The sequence below is a fragment of the Phacochoerus africanus genome, chromosome 7 (genome assembly GCF_016906955.1).
Source record: "Phacochoerus africanus isolate WHEZ1 chromosome 7, ROS_Pafr_v1, whole genome shotgun sequence".
Classification (NCBI taxonomy): domain Eukaryota; kingdom Metazoa; phylum Chordata; class Mammalia; order Artiodactyla; family Suidae; genus Phacochoerus; species Phacochoerus africanus.
Genome location: NC_062550.1, coordinates 63313520 through 63336999, shown reverse-complemented (window position 1 = coordinate 63336999; position 23480 = coordinate 63313520). Strand labels below are relative to the sequence as shown.

Below are 23480 nucleotides of genomic sequence, written 5' to 3'. Positions count from 1 at the left end.
CAGTGGGATTGGCTTGATCGCTTAAGAGGGGTGGGCAGGGGAGGGAGCCCCAGATACCAAAGGCAAATTCCTTTATTTCATAATTTTATCTGGCATCCGCATTCTCCTCTCCCTGCATCCTCAAGGCTTTAAAAGAAGTAGTTAGGAAAGTGGAGAGATAACGATCTCTCCAGGTCTCCCGCCCGGGGCAGTGCCCGTCTCGGGACAGCTCTCACCAGTAGTCTGACCAGACTCTGGATCCGGGACGACGTTTTCCTTGGCCTCTACCTGCCGTGGCCAGGGAGCCCCCAGACAGTAGCCAGCTCCCCCTTTCCCGGGCCTGGCTTCCCATGGGACCCAGGAATCTCACCTGCGCTGCGGGCTGTCTAGCCCTTGCCCTTGGCAGACAGGAGTGCCCGGCGAGAGGGCGGGTGTGGCTCCCTCGAGGTGGTGACGGCTTGCAGCACGGATACAGAGCGGTCCCCTCTGACCCCTTTCCTCCGCTCCCTGAGACATCCGGGGCAGCTGATGCGCGGGGCGGGACGGGGTGGGTCCCCTGGGGTCCCTCCTCCCATCACCCCCACCACCTATTTCAAGGGTGACTATGCCGCTGACGTCAGGCGGCTTTTGGCTCATTCCTGGCACGGGGACTTTTATTTTCATAACAGCATGCAGTGCCGCGGCACTGGAATGGGCGTGTCCTCTCCCCCTGACCCTCTCCCGCCCCTTGTCCCTCTGCTCACCCCCTTCCTCCCTCCTCCCTCCGAGGACAGCTGCCTTTATAACTGCTGGGCGCCGGGAGGGCGTAATCGCCGCCCGCGGGATCCCCAGCAGCTAGGGGCTCCGGTGCTGCCTCTACGTGCGGGAAGCAGCACCAAGTTCACCTTCCGTAGCCGAGGCGCCCGGGTAAGTGAGGTGCGCGAAGCCCGGAGCGCGCCAGACTTCGGGACTGAAATCCTCCGGGAGAACGGGGCTGGGAGGGGGGATGCCAGAGGGGAGCAATCCCGGTAACGGACTACGACTGGCTCGGAGGAAAAAAACCATCCCAGGAAAGAAATTCCTCGAATTTAACTCAAATCAGATCCCACCGCCACTACCGGAAACCGCCCCCCGCGCCCCCGCCCCGCCACCCCGGCTAAGATAGAGAGGCGGAGAGCAGAAAGTTAACCAGGATAAATAGTTTCTGTTCAGACATTGAACAAACTCAGGAGGTGGAATCCTGGCTAGGCAGGGGAGTAGTTTTGGGGTCAGATCAGGGGAAGAGAAAAGATCTTAGAGGAATGGCAGGGACGGGGGGTGGGGGATGGGGGGTGGGGGGAGGCGCAGGAAGAGGGAGGGGGTGACCCAGGTTCTGAAAAGTGCCCATTTATTTTGTCTTTCCACGACAAGCATGCCCTTCTGAATTTGGGAAGGTAGATTCTAGAAGCCTCCCCTTCTCTTGATGTGAGTGGGGGCCATCAGCTCATAGCATTCCCCCCACTTTGCTGTCCCCTGAGTTGCTCTGGACCCTCGGGGCTGAAGGTCGTTTGAATGTCCAGCAACAGCCCACCTTCAGGCAACAAGTAGACCTGGCTCAGGAATGGCCCTTAACTGTCCAAAGGGTCCCTTAAACCTCCACCTGGGGGGGGGGGGAGCCAAGTCGGAATCAAGGAATTTGAAGGGCTTTTCATTCCTGACTTCTTTCCAGGCTGATTTTTGCCAGAGGGTTTGTAGACGCCACACCTGTTGAATGGTTGGGTTGAATCTGCCAGGGCTGTGGGCTCATTCCTGAAGGGGAACACTTGAGCCAGTTCAGATACAAAGGGCTTGGGCCAGGGGTGGGGTGAGGATAGGGGTCAGCGCTCCACCCTCCAGTCTGGGTGCTGGCTACCACCAGGAGAGGGAAGGAATGTTGGGGAGGAAGGGTCAGCAGGGGTGTCACCCCGGACACAGGCTCCTGGGGGTGTGGGGAGGTGGGAAGCCTCTCTCAGCCTTGAGTCAGGAAGCCTGTTTCCATCCCAGCTCTGCAGGCCATGTAGCTGTGAGGAGGCTGGGGCTGGGCCTTGAGTTTCTCCTAAAGGGTCTTGGAAAGGCCATCAGCTCCCTCCCAGGGCTGCAATTCTAGCCCCTCTCTATCTGTGAATGTCTCTTTGGGGGTCCTCTTTGGTCTGCTTCTTTGTATTCCACTTCTCAGTGGGAACTGAAGATAACAGGGTATGAAGAAGAGTTTGGGCTGATTTTATGCTTCTCATCCTGGGGGTTGGTCTTCAGGTTCACTGCTATTTAAAAATCCACATGGGAGTTCCCATCCGTGGCTCAGTGGTTAACGAATCCTTCTAGTAACCAAGAGGTTGCAGGTTCGATCCCTGGCCTCGCTCAGTGGGTTAAGGATCCAGTGTTGCCGTGAGCTGTGGTGTAGGTTGCAGACACGGCTCGGATCCCGTGTTGCTGTGGCTGTGGCATAGACTGGTGGCTGCAGCTCCGATTAGACCCCTAGCCTGGGAACCTCCATATGCCACAGGTGCGGCCCTAAAAAGACAAAAGACCAAAAGAAAAAGAAAAAAAAATCCACAGATTGAGCTGAGGAAATGCAGGAAATGTCGTGTTGGTGTAATAGGGATCTGAAAAACAATGAATTGAATAATATTTTTGCTTGAGGAGTCTCGAATTTTCTGAGCAGTTTGGTGTGTTTGTTTCTACTTATATTCTTAGTTTTATTGCCTTGTGGTCAGAATATATAGTCTGTATGTTTCTTATTTTAGACTTTTTATTTGTGGTCTAAAATATTCTGTTTTTATAAATGTTCCATGACTGCTTCAATAGAAGAAATCATTTAGGGAGGGTTGGTAAACTAGATTCATGGCCAAACACATGCCACAGCCTATTTTTATAAATAAAGTTTTATGGGAACTCAGTCATGCTCATTGCCGCTGTATTATCTACGGATGCTGGCAGCTACAAACAAATGGCCTTCAAAGCCTAAATTAGTGACTCTCTGACCCTTTACTGAAAATGTATGCTGATCACAGATGTAGAGGATCTGAGTCACATGATTAATTATAGAGATCTTATAAAATATGAATATAGGGCGTATTTTGACTAGCGTATCCATAGAACATTTATAAAATCTTAGCATATTACTACTACTATTTCATCTTCTATTTCATCTGCTAAAGACTGATAAAATCTCTTGAAACTATAGTATTTCTTTTGATTTCTCCTTGTATTTTTGGTAGGTACTGTTTTATGTATTTTGGTGTTATATTATTCAGTGTGCAAAAGTTCATGATGGGGAGATCCTGCTATGGCTCAGTGGTAACGAATCCAACTAGTATCCATGAGGATGTGGGTTTGATCCCTGGCCCTGCTCAGGATTAAGGATCTGGTGTTGCCTTGAGCTGTGTGGTGTAGCTTGCAGACGTGGCTGGGATCTTGCATTGCTGGGGCTGTAGTGTAGGCTGTCAGCTGCAGCTCCAGTTCAACCCCTAGCCTGGGAGCTTCCTTTAAAAAAAAAAGCTCATGATGGTTGTATCTTCAGGGAATTCCCAGGGTATTCTTTTTTTTTTTTTTTTTTTTTTTGGTCTTTATAGGACCGCACTCGCGGCATATGGAGGTTCCCAGGCCAGGGGTCGAATCAGAGCTGTTGCCGCCTGGCCTACACCACAGCCACAGTCACAGCCAGATCCAAGCCACATCTGTGACCTCCAGCACAGCTCGAGGCAACACCGGATTTTTAACCCACTGATTGAGGCCAGGGATTGAACCCAAAACCTCATGATTCCTGGTCGGATTTGTTTCTGCTGCGCCAAGACAGGAACTCCCCAGAGTATTCTTAATTATTATAAAAAAGCTTTTAGGTCAATAGAATAGCTTTTTTGCCTTGACTAAACTTTGTGTGATATTAATAAATCAACTCATACTTCATTTTCTTACCTTGAGCAAGCTATTATTTAACTTTGTACCTGATACATAACACTTGCAAGATAAACACCATCTGTTATTGTTGCTTTTTTTCATTTACTTTCATTTTTTCGGTTTCAACTTTTCTGAATCCTGTTGTTTTAGGTGAAGTTCTTACTAGTATATTTAATTTAGTCTTTTCAAAATAAAAAGAATACCATTTACACTTATTGTAATAACAATTGCTTGCTATTGTCATCTAATTTTTGGCCATTTGGTCTGCTCATCTTCTCCCACATTAGAAAGTCTATATTGTACTTTTAGATACACTGAGTGTATGATAGTACCATTCTCAGAGTTTAGATAAATAGGCTAGTAAAGAGTGATAAGTTTAGCTTGGAAACATGAATATATTACCTTTATATGCTAAAATAAAATGCTTAAAAGAAGTTGTCTTTGAGAGCTTTGAGATGGTATACCAGCAAAGGACTTCGTTTTATCCACCTATTTTCTGAAAATTTTCTTAAAATTCTAGGCCTAAGAGATTTAGACATTTCACTCAAAATATTAAGTTAAAAAAGGGGATTTCTAGTATTTTATCTTCCAGTGATTTCTCTAAAGTTCACACGCTTTGTTTAGAATAGAGGAAGATGATTGTGTTCCTTGGTGGCCTAGTGGTTAAAGATTCTGCGTTGTCTTTGCTGTGGCTTAGGTCACTGCTATGGCTTGGATTCGATCCTTGGCCCGGGAACTTCTGCATGTCAAGGGCACGGCCAAATGTATATATATGTATGTATGTGGGGAGAAAGAGTGAGGAAGATGATAATACTCCTGAAAGTGGAACTACCTGAAAGTGAGGAAATTGGGATGAATACTTTCATACTTATTTAGATCTGCCGGTGGGGGAATGATGATTTATTTCCTCCCAGTTACTACATAGAAACTCAACTCAGCGATGTTATTCAGGTGTTATTCATAAGCGGTTGCCACAATGCATCACTTTTATGTCATCAGAATGTTGGATGGCTTACCCAAAAGAGGTGATCTTGCAGATTTCCCTGTGGACACTTTCCACTTAAAACTAATCCTTCACCTAGGGCAGAGAAATTTCTGTGGGACTCCGCCCCCCCCCCCTTAGAACTCAGCTCGAATAAAATAGGAGAATTAGCATCAGCTCATATTCATCTCCCAAATCCTTCCTCTCCATTACTCACACTTGCTCATAAATAACTTGCTTTTAGTTATACAGACTGGTCAGTCTTATTCTAAAATATTTGCTCAGAGTTCCCATTATGGCTCAGTGGTTAACGAACCCGACTAGTATCCATGAGAACACAGATTCGATCCTCGGCCTCGCTCAGTGGGTTAAGGATCTGGCGTTGCTGTGGCTGTGGTGTAGGCCAGCAGCTGTAGCTCCGATTAGATCCGTAGCCTGGGAACTTCCATATGCCACAGGTGCGGCCCTGAAAAGGCAAAATAAATAAATAAATAAATAAAATATTTGCTCAACAACTATTGTGCAGGAGTTTCTGCTGTGGTGCAATGGGTTAAAGATCAGGTGTTGTCCTTGTGGCAGTGCTGGTTCGATCCCTGGCCCGGTGCAGCAGGTTAAAGGATCTGGCGTTGCCGCAGCTGTGACATAGGTTGCAGCTGTGGCTCAGATTTGATCCTTGGCCAGGTAACTAACATATGCTGTGGATACGGCCCCCTGGTCCCCCAAAATTTTGGTGAATACAGGTACATTTATTTATTAACCTCCCCTCCACGCCCCCCCCAAAAAAAACCCCAACCACTGGGAAGAGCGCATAGGGAAGGGGATACCAACAAAGAGATTTGCTCTGTTTCCTTAAGAAGCTTGTCATCTGATAGGCTAGTTAGCACTGATATTAATGTATAATGTATGACATTTGTATGGAGAAACTTGAGTGCCGAGAAATCCTTAATTGTAAAAACTATGAAGAGATCTACAAATTTAGAATGAGTTGGGACTAATAATTAAAAAACCCTCAAGACAGAGGTAAGTTTGGGGCCAAATTTCTAAAGAATACAGTAAATGGATTGTGACCAGGAGGAGAAGTGTTCCTTTTTGGCAAGGAGAATAACACATGTGTTGAGATAAAAGAGCAACTTTGTCAGAAATGGTCTTGGATGAGCCCCAGTTCCCTTCCAGATAGAAAATACTCCAGGGGAGTTCCCTGGTGGCTCAGTGGGTTAAGGACCTGGTGTGGTCACTGACGTGAACTTGTGTTTGATCCCCAACCCTGGAACTTCCGAATGCTGCGGGAGAGGCCAAAATAAAGGGGGGGGGGTGGAATTCCCTTCATGGCTCAGCAGTAAATGAACCTGTCTAGGCTCCATGAGGATACGGGTTCGATCCCTGACCTCGCTCAGTGGGTTAAGGATTCGGCATTGCTATGAGCTGTAGTATAAGTCACAGACATGGCTTGGATCCCTTGTTGCTGTGGCTGTGGTGTAGTAGGCCGGTAGCTGTAGCTCTGATTCCACCCCTAGCCTGGGAACTTTCATATGCCATGGATATGGCCCTAAAAAGAATAGGAAAAAAAAAAAAAAAAAAAAGGAGCCCAGTGATCTTGAGCAATTTATTTCATGTCTCTGTGCCCCCATTACCTCCACTGTGAAAAGGAGGTATAATAACAGAGCTGGTGTGAGGATTGAATGGTGTGGCCCAGAGTAAACCCCAAGAGACTTAGAATTTATCATTCCTGGATTCCTCCATGAACATGTCCCATATTCATCTGAGATTCAGCAAAGCTAAACTGAGCATCTCTCCCCACAAGCCTGTGTTTCTAAGCTCCATTTGGTCCTACCTTCCTAAGAATCTCCCATCTTTCAGATCTCATCCCCCTGGTCTCCACTCTAAATTCTTTTCCTTTTTTCCCCATTAGGTAGAGTAGGTCATTGTTTTCCATGGCCCTCAGCATTCCCTGCACATTCTGTAACTCTTATTTGTTTGTTCTGTGACTCTGTTGGTTCTTGCAGGGGCAGTGGCCACGTTGCATGCCTTGTACACTTAGCACAGTACCAGACACAAAGTAGGCACTTAAACATTTGTGGATTGACTGGAAGATTGGCCACATGCAGGATTGTTTGCTTTGGAGACTTCTGGGACATGGTTTAAATAGAGAGGCTTGAACAGATTTGTGGTTGCCAAGGGGGAGAGGTGGGTTTGGGGTTTAGGATTAGCAGATGCAAACTATTGTATATAGGTTGGATAAACAGGTCCTACTATATAGCACAGGGAACTATATTCAATATCCTATTAAAAAACATAATGGAAAAGAATATGAAAAGGATATATATAGTATAACTGAATGATTTTGTTATATACCAGAAACCAACACAACATTATAAATCAATTATACTGCAATTAAAAATATTTAAATAAATAGAGACAGGCTGGAGTCAGGGAGAAAAATGTTCAAAGAGCATAATGGTGATTTAGAGATGGCATGCAAGGTCAAATTCTAATTAAGATTGCTCATAAAGGGATATTCTTCCTCATAATGTTACACTGGACATGTAACTTTGTCTCTTCAGGATCAGTCTTTTTGGAATTCCCTTGTGGCTTAGCAGGTTAAGGATCTGGCATTGTCACTGCAGCAGTTGGGGTCACAGCTGGGCACGGATTTGGTCCCTGGCCTGGAAACTTCCACAAGCTATGGGAGTGGTCAAAAAAAAAAAAAAAAAAAAAAAAGATTCAGGGAGTTCCTGTTGTGGTACAGCAGAAACAAATCTGGCTGTTATCTATGAAGATGCACGTTCGATCCCTGGCCCTGCTCAGTGGGTTAAGGATCCAGCATTGCTGTGAGCTGTGGTGTAGATTGCAAACTTGGCTTGGATCTGGCATTGCTGTGGCTGTGGTGTAGGGTGGCAACTGTAACTCAGATTCAACCCCTAGCCTGGGAACTTCCATACGCCTTGAGGGCAGCCCTAAAAAGCAAAAAAAAGAAAAAAGAAAGAGTCAGTCTTCTCACCTACAAAATTAGTTGGAGGAATATTAAATGAGATAATAGATATAAAAGCATATAAATGAGTAAACACACATAAAAACTTATAGATTCTTAGCATCGAGCCTGGCTCGAAAGAAGACTCAGTATGTGACAGTAGTTGTCATTAGTTTTATTCATACTTAACATTGTGACTGTTGTTATTGCTACTGATTGAATATGGCAGTGCCAGGCTAGAGAGATTTAAATGCTAGAAAATTGCCAATTTGCTTGGCTGGGATGGTTCAAAGGCTCAACTTTCAGAAACACTGGAGTTATTTGATATCATCTCCCTGGCATTAGTTCAAAGAGGTCACTGCCCTCCTCTTTTAAGATGACAGGAGATAGATCTCCTAAGGAGGAATGTTAAGATCAGCTCTGGGCGAGGTTCAGGGCCGAGGTAATTGACACTCAGATAATCTGGGGAGGCCTTCATGCGGCCAGTGGGGCAACCTTCTAGGCCTGGGCATAAGTAATTCCAGACCCTTCCCCAGCTCTCTTGGAAAGGAGAAGCTGGGAGACCCTTCAAAGGCTGGCATTTGACCTTGCACCCCAGTCCATGCCGTGTGTCAAGGCCACTCTCGGGTCAGTCCTGTAGGTGAGGGATCCATTCACGATGTTGCGTCCCTCCCCTGGGCCTGTGTTCAGACCCTTCAACTTCACCTCCAGCCCTGGTCTGGGGTTTTATTAGGAGTTTGCCGCACTTGTGCTTTAAAAGAGGTGGGGCAAGGAATTCCTATTATAGCTGAGTGAGTTAAGACCCCGACTGGTATCCAGGAGGATGTGGGTTTGAATGCTGGCCTTGCTTAGTGGGTTAAGGATCTGGCGTTGCTGTGAGCTGGGGTGTAGGCCTCAGCTGCAGCTCTGATTTGACCCCTAGATTGGGAACTTCCATGTGCTGCAGGTGTGGCCCTAAAATAAATAAATAAATAAATAAAAGCACAATTTTTTTTGGTCTTTTTTTTTTTTTTTTGCCTTTTTCTAGGGCCGCACCTGCAGCATATGGAGGTTCCCAGGCTAGGGGTTGAATCGGAGCTGTAGCCACCGGCCTACACCAGAGCCACAGCAACACGGGATCCGAGCCGCGTCTGCGACCTACACCACAGCTCACGGCAACGCCGGATCCTTAACCCACTGAGCGAGGCCAGGGATCGAACTCTCAACCTCATGGTTCCTAGTCGGATTTGTTAACCACTGAGCCACGATGGGAACTCCAAAGCACAAAAAAAAAAAATAATAAATAAAATAAGAAAATTAAAGGAGATGGGGCAAGAAGGAGGATGAGGAGGAGGGAGAATAAGATTTGGAAACTGTCTTCATGGAGCTTCCCAGAGGGATGGACAATGGAGCACCGTTTCAGAGCATCTGTGTCAACACCAGACCCCCTGTTTACAGAGAGGATGAGGTTCCAGGAGCTGGTGTCCATGCACAGAGGCAGCGGAACCCCTCTTTCCTAAAGGGGTGGAGTCAGAGGCCCGGAGTTGAGCTCAGTGACCCCCTCCCTCCCTGCCTTCCTCCCTCTCCTCCTCCCCCCCTCCGCCCCCCGCCAGTCCCCTTTCTGGTTCTTCTTTTTCCTTTCCTGCTCCCTTCCTTTCCTCCCTCTTTTGGTTTTTGTTTTTTTAACCTTTCGGTCATGTCCTGACTCATTTGAAAAGGGCTTAAGGCAGCGCCAAGGGATTTCGTGGTCTCGGTTGTGGGTGTTAGTGAATTACTGGATGGGGGCAGTTGGTCAGCAGTTGCAAGAAGTAAAGGAATCTTACCCTTATGACTCAGAGTCCTTCCTTATGCCCCCGGCAGGAGCAACACAGTAAAACCTCACCATCACCCTCCAGAGCACAGGGCTTAGTCACCAGGGGACTGGGTGGGAGCCAATGACTGGATTTCAGCAAATCCCTCTCTGCCTCCTGGGAACACCTCAGGATCCAAGCTACCAGGAGATCCTGGAGTCACTCAGACAGGAGCCCAGCTGTGGCCAGAGGTCCTATCTCAGACCCCTGAAGAGGCTGGGAGCAAGGGGGTTAGAACTGAGGATGCAGATTGAGGGCTTGTGAAAAAACCAGGTACCAGCCGCCCCACTGCCGTCGCAGGAACAGCCCCTGCTCCCCCACCGGACTCCACGTCTACCCACGTGTACCGTCGGGCATCCTGGTTAGGTGTCTTAGACTAAGACTTGGGAGAGACTTTTTAATTTTAATTTTTTTTTTTTGCTTTTTAGGGCTGCACCCATGGCATATGGAGGTGCCCAGGCTAGGGGTCCAATTGGAGCTACAGTTGCCAGCCTACACTACAGCCAAAGCAACTCAGGATCCCAGCTGTGTCTGCAACCTTCACCACAGCTCAAGGCAACGCCGGACCCCAGCCCACTGAGCGAGGCCAGGGATGGAACCTGCATCCTCATGGATACTAATCAGGTTCCTTTCCGCTGTGCCACAACAGGAACTCCCAGGGAGACTTTTACTAGCTCATTCCCTGCCTTCACAGCGCCTTTGAATCTGGAAGGAGATACAGATTCACCAACAGACACTACAGGGTTTTGTAATAAACACCACTGCAGGAAATACAGAGGCTCGGGGAATTTGTGAGCTGCATCTCACCAGACTAGGGCCTCCAGGAAAGCATCCCTGGAGAGGGGACCTTTAAGAGGATGGATAATAGGGCCCATCAAGGAGACTGTCCCCTGACAATGTTTGAAGAGAGATGGTGGATAATAAGAAGCAGATATATTGGGACAAGGAGAAGAGCGTGGTGTGGTTTGAGGCTGGAGAAGCTGGTGAGGCTGGTGAGGCAGCAGGGACTGGAGGTGCAGAGGTTAGGACTCTTCCCCTGGATGTGGATAGAGAGGCTCTGAGAGGGCAAGCCTGGAGACAGAGAGCTCGGCCTTCAGAGTGGTCCAGGCAGAGACGATGGGTGGGCTGACTTAGGGCTGGGAGAGGTGGTCATACCCAGGAGATACTGAAGATGCAGGATTGATAGGACCTGGATGATGGACTAGGGGTTTCCTCGGCCACTTCCTGACCCAGTGGTAGATCTTAAGTTGGCTTTTAGCGCCACTGCCTTGGGTCCACAAATGGGAGACCTCTGGGATGCCCTCCTGCCTCGCTTTCTCATCTCTCCCCTGGGCCCTTCTGTCCTGACCTGTCTACGGCCAAAGAGCACACACAGCCAGTCTGTAGATAGAGTCATTTTTTTTTTTCTGGGTGGGAATTTGAGGGTCTGCATAACTCTGAACAATTGGAGCAACTTGCCAAGGGCAGGCTGCGTATCTCAGGAAGTTAACCCGTGCTCACAGCCTAAAGCAACAGCCGAGCACTAGTGCAGTCACCCTATTTCTAACTGGCAGTTCCTCCCCGGCTTTGAAGATCTTACCAGACCAAGGGGGGTACCCCTTGTGTTAAATGACACCTCTTGTGTCGCCTTAAGACCTGTGATGCTGGAGTTAGAATTCAGGTTCGAATGCTGGTCTTTCCTCTTACCAGCTGGGTGACTCTGGGGAGTCAGCCACTTGCTGTAACTGTAGAACAGGAATTATAACAACACAAGCTATTTCATAGGGTGGTTGCGAGGATGAGACAAGCGAACTGTGTACCACCACGCCTGATCCATGGTGAGAACGAGTTAGGAGACCTGCCCTCCCCTTCCAGAGCAAGTCCAAGAGTAAATGGTTTCTTTCTGTCCCTGTGTGGTCTTTGTTTTGTTTTTTTTTTCGTCTTTTTGCCATTTCTTGGGCCGCTCCTGCGGCATATGGAGGTTCCCAGAGGTTGAATCAGAGCTGTAGCCACTGGCCTACACCACAACCACAGCGACTCGGGATCTGAGCTGCGTCTGTGACCTATACCACAGCTCACGGCAATGCCGGATCCTTAACCCACTGAGCGAGGCCAGGGATCGAACCCACAACCTCATGGTTCCTAGTCGGATTCATTAACCACTGACAAAGCCATGATGGGAACTCCCCTGTGTGGTCTTTGTAGGAGCAAGTCCTTTCTTGGTGGACCCTGGGTCTCTCTGCCCTTGACTCTGGTTACGAACAACAGTCCATGTGACAGTTTTCTCCCGCTCCAGCCCTTAGTTTCTTCTCCGAGGCTGTTGCTCTAGCTCCTGGCAGTTTCTGTTCCCGAATGCTGATTGCTTCACTTTTCCACCTCAAAGCCTGCTTTCTAGAAGACCTCTGCTTCTCAGAACCCTGTCCTTCTTTCCTAGCCACCTTCCCTGCGGCTCACCTGGGCCCTTCCCTGCATGACCTGGCGCCTTCTCACTGCAGACTTGCTTGGTAATGAGTTTGGTGCATTTTATTTCCCTCTGACAAAGTTGGAAGTGCTTGGGACATTTCAGACCTGTTGTGCAATCCCTGTCATGCTGGGGAAGGGGTGGAGGAGGGCTCAGAGGTGAATTAGGAAGGATAATTTCAAACAATGAGTCACTCAGATAAAAAAATATTTACTAAGAAGTGTTTTTAAAAAAAGCATTTATGAGAGAATTGAAAAATATGACACCTCACTGGATACATGAAGTTGAAGAGTCATTATTAATTTTTAAAGTGGGACTAAGTTAAAAGAAGAGTTGTATCTTTTTTAGAGAAGCATACCGAAGTATTTATGTATAGAATGATACAATGTCTGGGATTGCTTAAAAATGATCTAGCAAGTGGGGTGGGGATGTAAACGAAGCAAAATTGGCCATAGACCAGTTGTTTTTTGTTTAAATTTTTTTGGCCATGCCTACGGCATGTGGAAGTTCCTGGGCCAGAGATCGAACCCATGCCACAACAGTGACCCCAGTCCCTGCAGTGACAATGCTGGATCCTTAAGCCACTGTGTTAACAGGGAACTCCCTAGAGAGGTAATTTTTTTTTTGTATTTTTTTTTAAGGGCCATAACCAAAGCATACGGAAGTTTCCAGGCCAGGTGTCGAATCAGAGCTGCAGCTGCTGAGCTACACCACAGCCACAGAAACACAGGGCCCGAGCTGCGTTGTGACCTACACTGAAGCTCATGGCAATGCTGGATCCTTAACCCACTGAGCGAGGCCAGGGATCGAACCCACATCCTCATGGATACTAGTTGGGTTCATTACTGCTGAGTCACATTGGGAACTCCAAGAGAAGTAATTTTTGAAACCAAGTGATGAAGACACAGGCCTCTATTATACTATTCTTTTTATTTTTGAGTATGCCTGAATTTTCCTATAATAAAAAATTAAACATTTTTAAAAACATGTTTTAAAGGTACTTCGGGGCCTATTTCTCCATTTCCCTTGCATGATTGAGGTTGGAAGGTGGAGGTGAAATTGGGGGAAATGGGTTTGCTGTCCTTTCCATACCCACTGTCCATTGCTCGTTGTTACTTAAAAAACTGGAGGAGGGTGTTGAGTCAAAAGACATGACCAAACCAGCAATCAGGAGAAAGAAAGATTATTTGCAGCAAGTAAGGAGAACACCAGGGATCTTTCCCAAAGCAGTGTCTCCTCAAACAGCAAAATGGGGGTTGTTTTAAGTTAGGGGTACATGCATATTCATGGAGGGGCTTGGGGGTTGATGGTTAATCAATGCGAGCTTCAGTTGATTGAAGTCACAAGGGTAAGAGAAGGTCCACATCAGAGTTCCCTGGTGGCTCAGTGGGTTAAGGACCTGTTTCACTGCTGTGGCTCGGGGCACTGCTCTGGCGCAGGTTTGATCCCTAGCCCAGAAACTTTTGCATGCCTGGCAAATAAATAAAATAAAATAAAATAAAATAAAATTCCAAGATGGAAATAAAGTTTATTAAAAAAAAAAATAGAAAAAGTCAACATCATCTCCCCTTAGGTTCCAGTTGATCTGGTGGTTACTTAAAGATGACTACTTTACTAGCGCTTTATTAGCACTTCAGGCTAATCTCTAGGTAGAACTAGGAGTCTTTACAACTTATCAGTTGTAATACCATATTGCTGAGACCTGTTCACGAGCAAGCACTGTAGTCAGGCTTAGATCACAAAGTGCCTCCAGGAGTTCCCACTGTGGTGTGGTGGTTTAATTATCTGGCTTGTCTCTGTGGAGGTGCCTGTTCCATCCCCAGTCCAGTGGAGTGGGTTAAGGATCCAGCATTGCTGCAGCTGTGGCATAGGTCACAGCCCTGGTTCGGATTCGATCCCTGGCCCAGGAATTTCCATATGCCACAGTTGTGGCAGAAAAAGAAGAAGAAGAAGAAAAAAAAAAAGACTTCAGCCAAAAATGGCTTCTCTTATGTCAAGAGAGCCATGCTTGGTTTCCTTTCTCCAGGAATCCCCTACCTTATCTGTTTAATGTCAGATGCTGGTCTGTAGGCACCAGAAGACCCAGAGACACAAGCCCTTCCTGCACAGAAGTGAGGGGCCTAGGGGTCCAAGTGTGTGTGTGTGTTGGGGGTGGGGGGGGGAGTCTCTGCCTTACTGTCCCTCTTAGGCAGCGCCAGAACCATCCTTTGGTAGAAAACCTCATCCATCTCTCAAGATGGAGAGTCATCAGGTTCAAAGTCCTTTATAATGATCAGGTCATTGTAACAACAACTACTTATCAACAAAACAGCACTGCCCTGATGGGTGGGGAAGAGCCGGGCAGGGAGGGTGAGAGAAATACCTTTCCATCAGGACACCGCCCTTATGATTAATCTGAGAGGGAGTGAGGCAGGGAGGTGGGGAGGGAAGAGAATGCAGGAGCCTGGTCCCTTCCCTCCGCCGCTGCCCTTGAATTACATGGGGCTCTTCCTCTTCTGCATCTTCGTCGCCCCCCTTCCCTGTTCTGTGGCATCCAGGGTGAGGCTCTGATATCAGACTCTGGGCCCCTGGATTTCAGAGGTTGCTCATACTTGAAGCTTGTTTGCTGTTCTTCTCCCTCCTCCATCCCGTTCTGCACTGCCCTGCGGAGATGGAACCTTACCCGTTCTTTGCTCTAAGCTCTGCCTGTGGTAGGGAAGATGGGGGTGTCATTTCCCTGGGGTGGAGTGCAGGTGACAGACCCCTGGACAGGGAAAGCCACGGGAAGGCTGTGGCCGTGGTGGCAGATTTAGCCCGTCTCTCTCTTCCACTACAGCACGGAACGTGTCTGATGGCGCTTCCCCTTTACTCTTGAGCATCTCAACAAGCGATTAACCCAGTGCTCAGCTGAAAGAATGGCTCTGTGATACAAAAGGAAGCTTGAGAGGCACATCTCATGACAAAGTTAGGAAGATAGATTTAAGCTATCAATTATGTAAGTTATTTTATGCGAACACAGCACCCATAATATTCTAACATCTACATAATATTCATGTGTGTATGTGTGTATGTGTTACATTGCATGGACATATATGTAATTTTTTCCTCATTGCTCTGTGAATAAAAATGTTGGACCATGACTATCTCAACAAACTAGAGTGATGATTTTGCATCTTTAAGGGAAGCAGGTGTTTGGATTCTCTCTACGTGGGAAAGGACAGCCCTGGAGGGTCAGCCAGTCATGACTCATTACTGTGCTCTGCCTTGTGGTCTGATCTTGGCGTGACACAGTGGAAGGGGCAGGAGGGGGTGTGTTCTTTTTGTCTTGGGTTGATCATAGCACCCCACTATGCTGTGAAGGGCCAGAGAAATCATGTTTATAAGCATCTATGGGTATGTGGTGAAGAAATTCTGAGCTGTTTCTTCCGTTATAAGGAAAGAGGTAGGACCCTCTGGACATTTTGTACTTTTTCCTGCTTCTCAATCCCAGCTCTTCTTCTTGCTGCTTTCTTTCTGCACATTTTCTCCCAATTTGGCACTAGAAGAGGCCAAGAGCTTTCACTGGTGCTTTTTGATAAAAGGGGTCTTGAGCTTTCCCTTCGTCTTCTTCCCTTTTTTTTTTTTTTTTTTGGCCCACACTTGCAGCATGTGGAAGTTCCTGGTCCAGGAATCGAACCCAGGCCAGAGCAGCAGTGACACTGAGCCACTGCAGTGACAATGCCAGGTCCTTAACCCACTGCTCCACATGGGAACTCCAGCTTCCCTTCTTCCAACTCTGCCCCTTGCTCTTGCAGCTTGCCCGTGCCTCCTCTCCTCCCCCGAAAAAGTAAGGTTGTAAGTTCAGGGGCAAAACCCTGGCTAAGTATGCAAAATTGTTTCTGAATCCTTTTTGGTCCCCTGTGCCCAGCTTTGCTGGGAGAGCCACCCTCATCCCCACTTTGCTTTCCTGCAGGACCAGAATGGCCACGGCAGCTCCCAGCGGTTGCCGCTCGAACCTGGACCCCCGGTACTACAGACTATGTGATCAGAAAGCAGTTTGGGGCATCGTCTTAGAAGCATTGGCCGCCGTGGGGGCTGTGAGCTCGGTGACCTTCATGGTCGCCCTCCTGGTGCTCATCTGCAAGGTGCAGGACTCCAACAGGCGCAAAGTGCTCCCCATCCAGTTCCTCTTCCTCCTGGGCGTGCTGGGGGTCTTCGGCCTCACCTTCGCCTTCATCATCCAACTTGACGGCAGCACGGGGCCCACACGCTTCTTCCTCTTCGGCATCCTCTTCGCCCTCTGCTTCTCCTGCCTCCTGGTTCACGCCTTCAACCTGACCAGGCTGGTCCATGGGAGGCGGGGGCTTTCCTTGCTGGTGATGCTGGGCCTGGCCGTGGCCTTCAGCCTGGTGCAGGATGTCATCGCCATCGAGTACATCGTCCTCACCATGAACAGGACCAACGTCAACATCTTCTCTGAGCTGCCTCCGCCTCGGCGCAACGAGGACTTTGTCATGCTGCTCATCTATGTCCTCTTCCTGATGGTGCTGACCTTCCTTATGGCCTCTTTCGTTTTCCGCGGACCCTTCACTGGCTGGAAGAGACACGGAGCCCACATCTACTTCACCACGCTCCTCTCCCTCGCCGTCTGGGTGGTGTGGATCGCCCTGCTCTTTGTTTCTACCCCTGGGCCCCAGTGGGATGACACCATCCTCAGCGCAGCCTTGGTGGCCAATGGCTGGGTTTTCCTGTTGGCTTACATGGTACCCGAGTTTCAATTGCTCACCAAGCAACGGAACACTATGGATTACCCTCTGGAAGATGCTTTCTGTAAACCTCAACTCATGAAGCAGAGCTACGGTGTGGAGAACCAAGCTTACACTCAAGAGGGAATCACTCAAGGTACAAAGCTGGCTGGGTGGAGAATTCCTTATGGAAAATGGGGCCGAATCCTAGGCTATTACAGCTGTAAGGGACACGCAAGATGATAGGTGTCATTCTCCTAATTGAAAAGATAAGGTCCTTGAGGCTCAGATCTTGCTTAAAATCATCCAGCTAGTTAGAGATGAAGCTGGCCTCTGGCGTCTTTATCTAGTACTGTCTACACAATGCTATGTAGGTTTCTCTGAATCAAACACGGTGGAGGGAGTTCCTGTTGTGGCTCAGCGGTTAGTGAACTGGACTAGCATCCATGAGGACACAGGTTCTATCCCTGGCCTTGTTCAGTGGGTTAATGATCTGACATTGCCATGAGCTGTGGTGTAAGTCACAGACTCGGCTCAGATCCTGAGTTGCTGTGGCTGTGGTGTGGGCCAGCGGCTACAGTTCTGATTCGACTCCTAGCCTGGGAACCTCCATATGCCATGGGTGCAGCCCTAAAAAGACAAAAGACAAGGAAAAAAAAACAAACCATGATGGAGCGAGCAAAGGACTGGAAAAAGCAATGATTAGAAAAATTCCTACAGACAGGTGGATGAGCTCGCGTTCCTTATCAAAGACAACTAGGCAATCCTTCCAGAAATGTGGACCCTTTGTAGCCTGGAGGGCATAAAGCCCAGCCAGGCAGTGACTCCAGAACACAGAGCCGGGAGAAAGCTCTTTTATCATAAACCAACAGGGCTTTCCATAAAGTTCCCGAGGGTTTCCATGTAGCCTGAAGAGCTATAGCCTATTGCCTGTCTCTGGCTCCTGGGAGAGAATTTTGCTCTTGCCTGGAGTCATGAGCAGCCAGGCTACACTGACAGCAAAACACAAAACACAAAACAAAAAACAAAAGCAAAACACTGCTTTTGCTCATTCGCCTCTATGTATTGGTCTCTTGCGTTTCTGTCAGTCTCTGGGCCTCATCAGGGAGGGGAGTGGGTTTGGGACAGGACTGAGAGACCTCCAAGGCCAGGTTCATGGCTCCAGCCAGCACATTTCTCTGCTCTCGAAGCCTGCGGTGCACAGCTTGCTGCTGTTTCTCTCTGCTGCCCTGGTCCCTTCCCTGTGCACTTGGAAGACTGAAGGGAAGGGGGAGGGGTGTTTTATCACCCACCGGCTCCTGTCCATTCCGCCCCCTCCCCTCTGGACCCCGTGTTATGGTTTCCTAACTAGTCTTCCTTCTTTAACCCTTCTTCCCATTTTCTGGCCGCTGTCAGCTTCCTCTCCCTAACATACTTCTCTGGCCACCACCCCTTTCTGCCCACACACCTCACTGGCTCCCCCACTATCCACTGCATTGACCGAATCCTTGGGGAGCCTTTTCACAGCCCGAACCTCACCACCGCTGAAGCTGTGCTCTCCGTTCAAATGAACCGAGTCCCCGCACTTTCCTGCCTGTGTTTGACTTGTCCTTACCTAACCTCGCCCTTTTCCAGGTGTGCTCAGTCTTAGCTCCGCCCGCAGAGCTCGAGACCATGGCAATGCTCTTATCAGGGTCTGTCTCATTGCATAGCTATTTGTGTGACGGGTCGCATATTCCAGACTCTTCAGCAGCAGCCTCAGGGCAGCAATCCTTCTGGTCAATCCTCCTGTTCTTCATATCTTACCCACAGAGGGTGTTTAGGTATTTATCGAGTAAATTGCACAGGTAACTGGTGGGAAATGGATGGAGTGCTTTCAAGATATACTTATGATGAGCGGATGTTTACTCATCTGTTCTGGAGTTTCAATCTCTCCGATTGTCCCCCAGTACATAAAAGACAATTGCTCATACATTCTGTCCCTTCGCAAGGAAAATTATAACACGTGTCTCTCCTTGTCAGGCAGGTAGAGAAGTGGTAAATCCTCAGAGAGAGCCACTCTAGGTACATCTTTGGCCAGATCTTTGAAAAGACTGGTTTCAAATGTGCTTTGGAAGTGGTCCTGGTATGAGAGGCGTCTGGAGAGGTTTTGGAAGGCATTTCCCTAGCGGTTATACGAGGCTAGTTATTCATTTATTCAGCTACTTTGGGGCTGACTCTGTGCCTGGTCCTGGGCTTGAGGACAATCTCCTTCCTTGAGAAACTGACCATCCACCAGGGAGACAGACTGAAATGAATTGTGTGTCACGCTTTGAAAAATGTCTCAGCTGGGTGAGCACAGGTGGGGGCACGGGGTAGGGACTGTGGCATTAACTTGCTCCTCTCCGGCTGTTTCAGGTACCGAGGAGACAGGCGATACGGTCTATGCGCCGTACACCACCCACTTCCAGCTGCAGGTAAATGAGCTTTCTCCTTTCTCATCAGCGGCATGAGTACCCCAGGAGCGTGTGTCCTATGGGAACAGATGATGGTGCCATTTTGATGGCCCCTGGGTGCCACTGAGGAAGGATGACTGGGAGTTCCCACTGTGGCACGGTGTGTTAAGGATCCGGCTTGTCTCTGCGGAAGCGCTGGTTTGATCTCTAGTCCAGCACAGTGGGTGAAGGATCTGGTGTTACTGCAGCTGTGGCATAGTCATAGTTCTGGCTTGGATTCAATCCCTGGCCCAGGAACTTCCATATGCACAGGTGCAGCCAGGAAAAAAAGAAAAAGAAAAAAAAAAAAAGAAAGAAAGAAAGAAAGAAAGAAAGAAAGGGAATTCCTACTGTGGCACAGCAAAAACAAATCCAACTAGTATGCATGAGGATTTGGGTTCTAGCCCTGGCCTCCCTCGCTCAGTGGGTCTGGGATCCAGCGTTGCCACGAGCTGTGGGTGTAGGTCACAGACATGGCTTGGATCCCGAGTCGCTATGGCTGTGGTATAGGCCGGTAGCTGTAGCTCTGATTCGAGCCCTACCCTGGGAACTTCTGTATGTCTGGGATGCAGCCATAAAAAAGGGGAAAAAAAAAAAAAAAAAAGGATGACACGTCTACTTGTAATCTGCCTCACGGGATTAGGACAGGAGACAGGCCTGCAGGGCAGGGAAGGGTTTAGAGCAAGGGGAGGAAATTTCGACTCCTGCCGGGTTGGGGTGTCCCCGAAGTGGCTGGGAGGTGGCACAGGTTTAACACCGTGAGCGTTTCCTTTCCAGAATCGGAACTCCCCCAAGGACTTCTCCATTCCTCGGGCCCAGACTCAGGTCAGCCCCTACAGTGACTACGGAGGAAGAAAAGATGTCAGTTAACCGGTCCCAGAAGGTGGGATGAACCCAGCAAGTCAGCAGAGCCAGCGGGGAGTTCACGGGATGCAGGCCTGGTCCTGAGCCTTCCAGGGAAGCTGTACAGAGAGAGCATCACAGGAAGACCTTCCCTCCCCGCAGCCGTGGTCGCGGTTCTTCTGTCCCGAGGTTGGAGAAGGCTGGCAGGACTGCAGTTCTTGGCCGCTCTGTGGTTGTTCCTTGTCCCCAGCCTTAGGCTGCTTCTCTGGAGCGGGCGTCTCAGGCGACGCAGGGTGACCCTGACCGTCCCTGCCCTTTTACGTGCGACTAGGGCTCAGGTCATCTGACTATACGCTGGCTCGTTCAGCCTCAGACGCCACCTCTTCCACCTCTGAGCTAGTTCTGTGACAATGGCTTAGCTCTGAGCAGAGCTGCAAATCTGAGCAAAACCCGCAAAGGCCCGTCTCTCAGGCCACCCCGCCCACACCCACATCTCCCTGGTGCCTCCCTTCGTGCCTGGATGGGAGGGGCTGAAAGTCACCCTAAGCTTGCTCCCCACTGTGGTGCTGCCTGACCAGGGTCCCAGACTCACCATCAGTCCCCAGACTAACCTCTCCTTGCGCCTCAGCAGGGTTTCTCCCCGGACCCCACCAGCAGACCAGCCTGATTTCTCTTTGCCAGGAGAACGTGTGCACTGTTTTGCTCTAAGTCGCTGTGCCAATCCTCCTCCCATCCCCTTGCTCCTCAGCCTCTGTAAATAGTCATCCCTACGGGTCTGGACGTGGGTATTGTCCACACACGGGGGGGAGTATTCCTTGTAAAATAAGTTATTCACTGCTCTTCACTGGAGATGCAATAAAGGTGCAGTGGCAACTCTTTGACTGTGGCTGCAGCAGGATGACTGGTGGGCACTAGACACGGGGACAGTCGGCAGCCCCTCGTCTTCACATGGGAGCGGCAGTTGGAGGTTCCCTTCCACTGGGTGTGGATTGACCTTGCCCCTTGCATCTTTCCTCCTCCTCACGGCTACCACAGGAGTGTCCACCCCTGTGTTTTTGGGTGGGGGAGCCAAAACCCTGGACCCGAGGTTTTGCTCCAGGAGAACAGGAGTGGCAACCTCGGGATGGAGCTGGGCAGCCCAGATCAGACGGGGTGGAGCCCTCAAAGCCAGTGTCACGTTTCACCCGAGGTTGGATTGTCGTGGGGGATAAAGCCAGATCCCTAATTTGACAGAACTGGTTCATATTATTTCTTGGAAAAGACAGGGTAGCTAACAATGATCATTTACTTAATTCCAGGTACGGCTCTGTGGGGCAGGGCAATAGAAAATTGCATTTGGGTGAAGAAGGAAAAGAAATAAATCTCCATGTACAGAAACCAAACGATATTCATAAGGCTATAGCTGAGTTAGGGAGTCACCTCCTCAGGGCCTGCCACTCTGCTTCTCATCACAAAGATAGCCTGGTGTGGGGAGGTTGGAGCGGCATTAATGACCTGCTGAATTAGGGACACTTGCATTCCACAGAGATTTAGGTGACTGTCACTCGCATGGCTTTGCACTAACATCAGTCTAGTTTTGTATTGATAAGGGGAATTACAAATGATGATTTGGATTCTTCTAGACTATGCAAGCTTTCCAAAGAGGCCATAACGCAGTGAGGTTTTGGGGTTTTTTTTTTTTGCTTTTTGGGGCCGTACCTGTAGCATATGGAAGTTCCCAGACTAGTGGTGGAGTTGGAGCCGCAGCTGCCAGCTGAGGCCACAGCCACAGCAATGCTGGATCTGAGCGGCATCTGCAAGGTACACCACAGCTTGGGGCAATGCTGGATCCTTAACCCACTGTGCGAGGCCAGGGATTGCACCCGAATCCTCACGGAGACTGTGTCAGGTTCTTAACCCAATGAGCCACAAGAGGAATTCCCTAGTGAGGTTTGTTGTGAGGAGAAAACAATATAATTTCATGTGTGTTATCTCACAGTGTAGGTACACAAGAAATACGTATTTCCTCCCCTCTTTTCTTTCCTTCTCTGTCTCCACCCATCAACTAAGTGAAGGGAGCTGAGCAAGAGGTAAAACTACAAAAGACTCAAGATTTGCTTTTCCATTTTATTTATTTGTTTTGGCTGTGCCCATGGCAGGTGCAAGTTCCCGGGCCAGGGACTGAACCCATACCACAGCTGTGATCCGGCCGCTGCAGTGACAATGCTGGATCCTCAACCCACTGCATTACAGGTGAACACCTAGATTTGCTTCCTCATTAAGGTTTGTAGCCCCATGACAGCCGACATCAGGTCAACCTCTTCAAAGACAGAAGAGGGCATGGAAATGGCATCCATTGCTGGAAATTGGTTTCTCTTCTAGGAAATAGAGTTTGGACAAGTAGACCCTCCTCAAACTGGGTTCTTTTCTTGCCAGGTGGTAGAAGAGTGCTCTCTATTCAACAGCACTTGTCATTCCCCACCCCCCCGCCCCCACTGCCCACCAGATGCTAACCTGGCTTCAAGTCTCTGTCTTCTGCACATAAGTAAACGCTTTCATTAAAATAAGGACATGTCAGGAGTTCCTGTCGTGGCACAGTGGTTAATGAATCCGACCAGGAACCATGAGGTTGCAGGTTCGATCCCTGGCTTTGCTCAGTGGGTTAAGGATCTGGCGTTGCCGTGAGCTGTGGTGTAGGTCGCAGACTCGGCTCGGATCCTGCGTTGCTGTGGCTGTGGTGTAGATTGGCGGCTGTAGCTCCGATTAGACCCCTAGCCTGGGAACCTCCATATGCTGCAGGAGCGGCCCTAGAAAAGGCAAAAAGAGAAAAAAAAAAAAAAAGGACATGTCAGGGACTGGAGGTTTGGGCCTCTGAAAATGATCCTCTTAGAGAAGAGGGTTTCAAGGTCCTTCTTGTAAGTCTCTACCTCCACCTAGGCTGAAATAGATGGTGCAAATTTAGCCCAGCCTGGTTCTTGAGTGATGCCAGTGGATTGATGAATGAGAACCGAAATGGCATCTCTTTGGAACTAAACGGGTGATAATGAAATGAAGCTCAGCAACCTTCTCCTCATCTTTCACTGTCAGATGCGAAATAGACCCAGTCTCATCTCTGCTGCTCACTTTAGGCTGAGGGTGCCCACAGCTGCCATACCTGCTTACACCACTGGATGGCGCTGAAACCTCAGACATCTGCCCTCAGAGCCGGGAACTGTCCTCAGCTGCTTAAGAGGGCTTGAGGCAAATACCACCCACTCTAAAAGGCTTGAATCTGTGAGCTGTTTGCATCCTCCCTCCCACCACCTTTAAGGAATCCGCTCTGCATCCCTTTTGCCATAGCTTCACTGCCCTGTGTCTCATTGTTGCAAAACTCTGCAAGGTATTTCCAGCTCATTTGCATGTAGCCTGGC

At 48.9% G+C, this 23480-nt stretch overlaps 1 protein-coding gene across 1 annotated transcript; it reads left to right on the top strand.

Annotated features, from left to right (window-relative positions):
• The first annotated feature begins 635 nt into the window (after positions 1-635).
• Positions 636-20972, top strand: GPRC5A (G protein-coupled receptor class C group 5 member A). Its single transcript, XM_047787509.1, has 4 exons — positions 636-885; positions 16024-16952; positions 19172-19230; positions 20026-20972. The coding sequence occupies exons 2-4, from the start codon at positions 16031-16033 to the stop codon at positions 20116-20118; spliced, it is 1074 nt and encodes a 357-aa protein (XP_047643465.1). The 5' UTR covers positions 636-885; positions 16024-16030; the 3' UTR covers positions 20119-20972.
• Positions 20973-23480: the final 2508 nt, after the last annotated feature.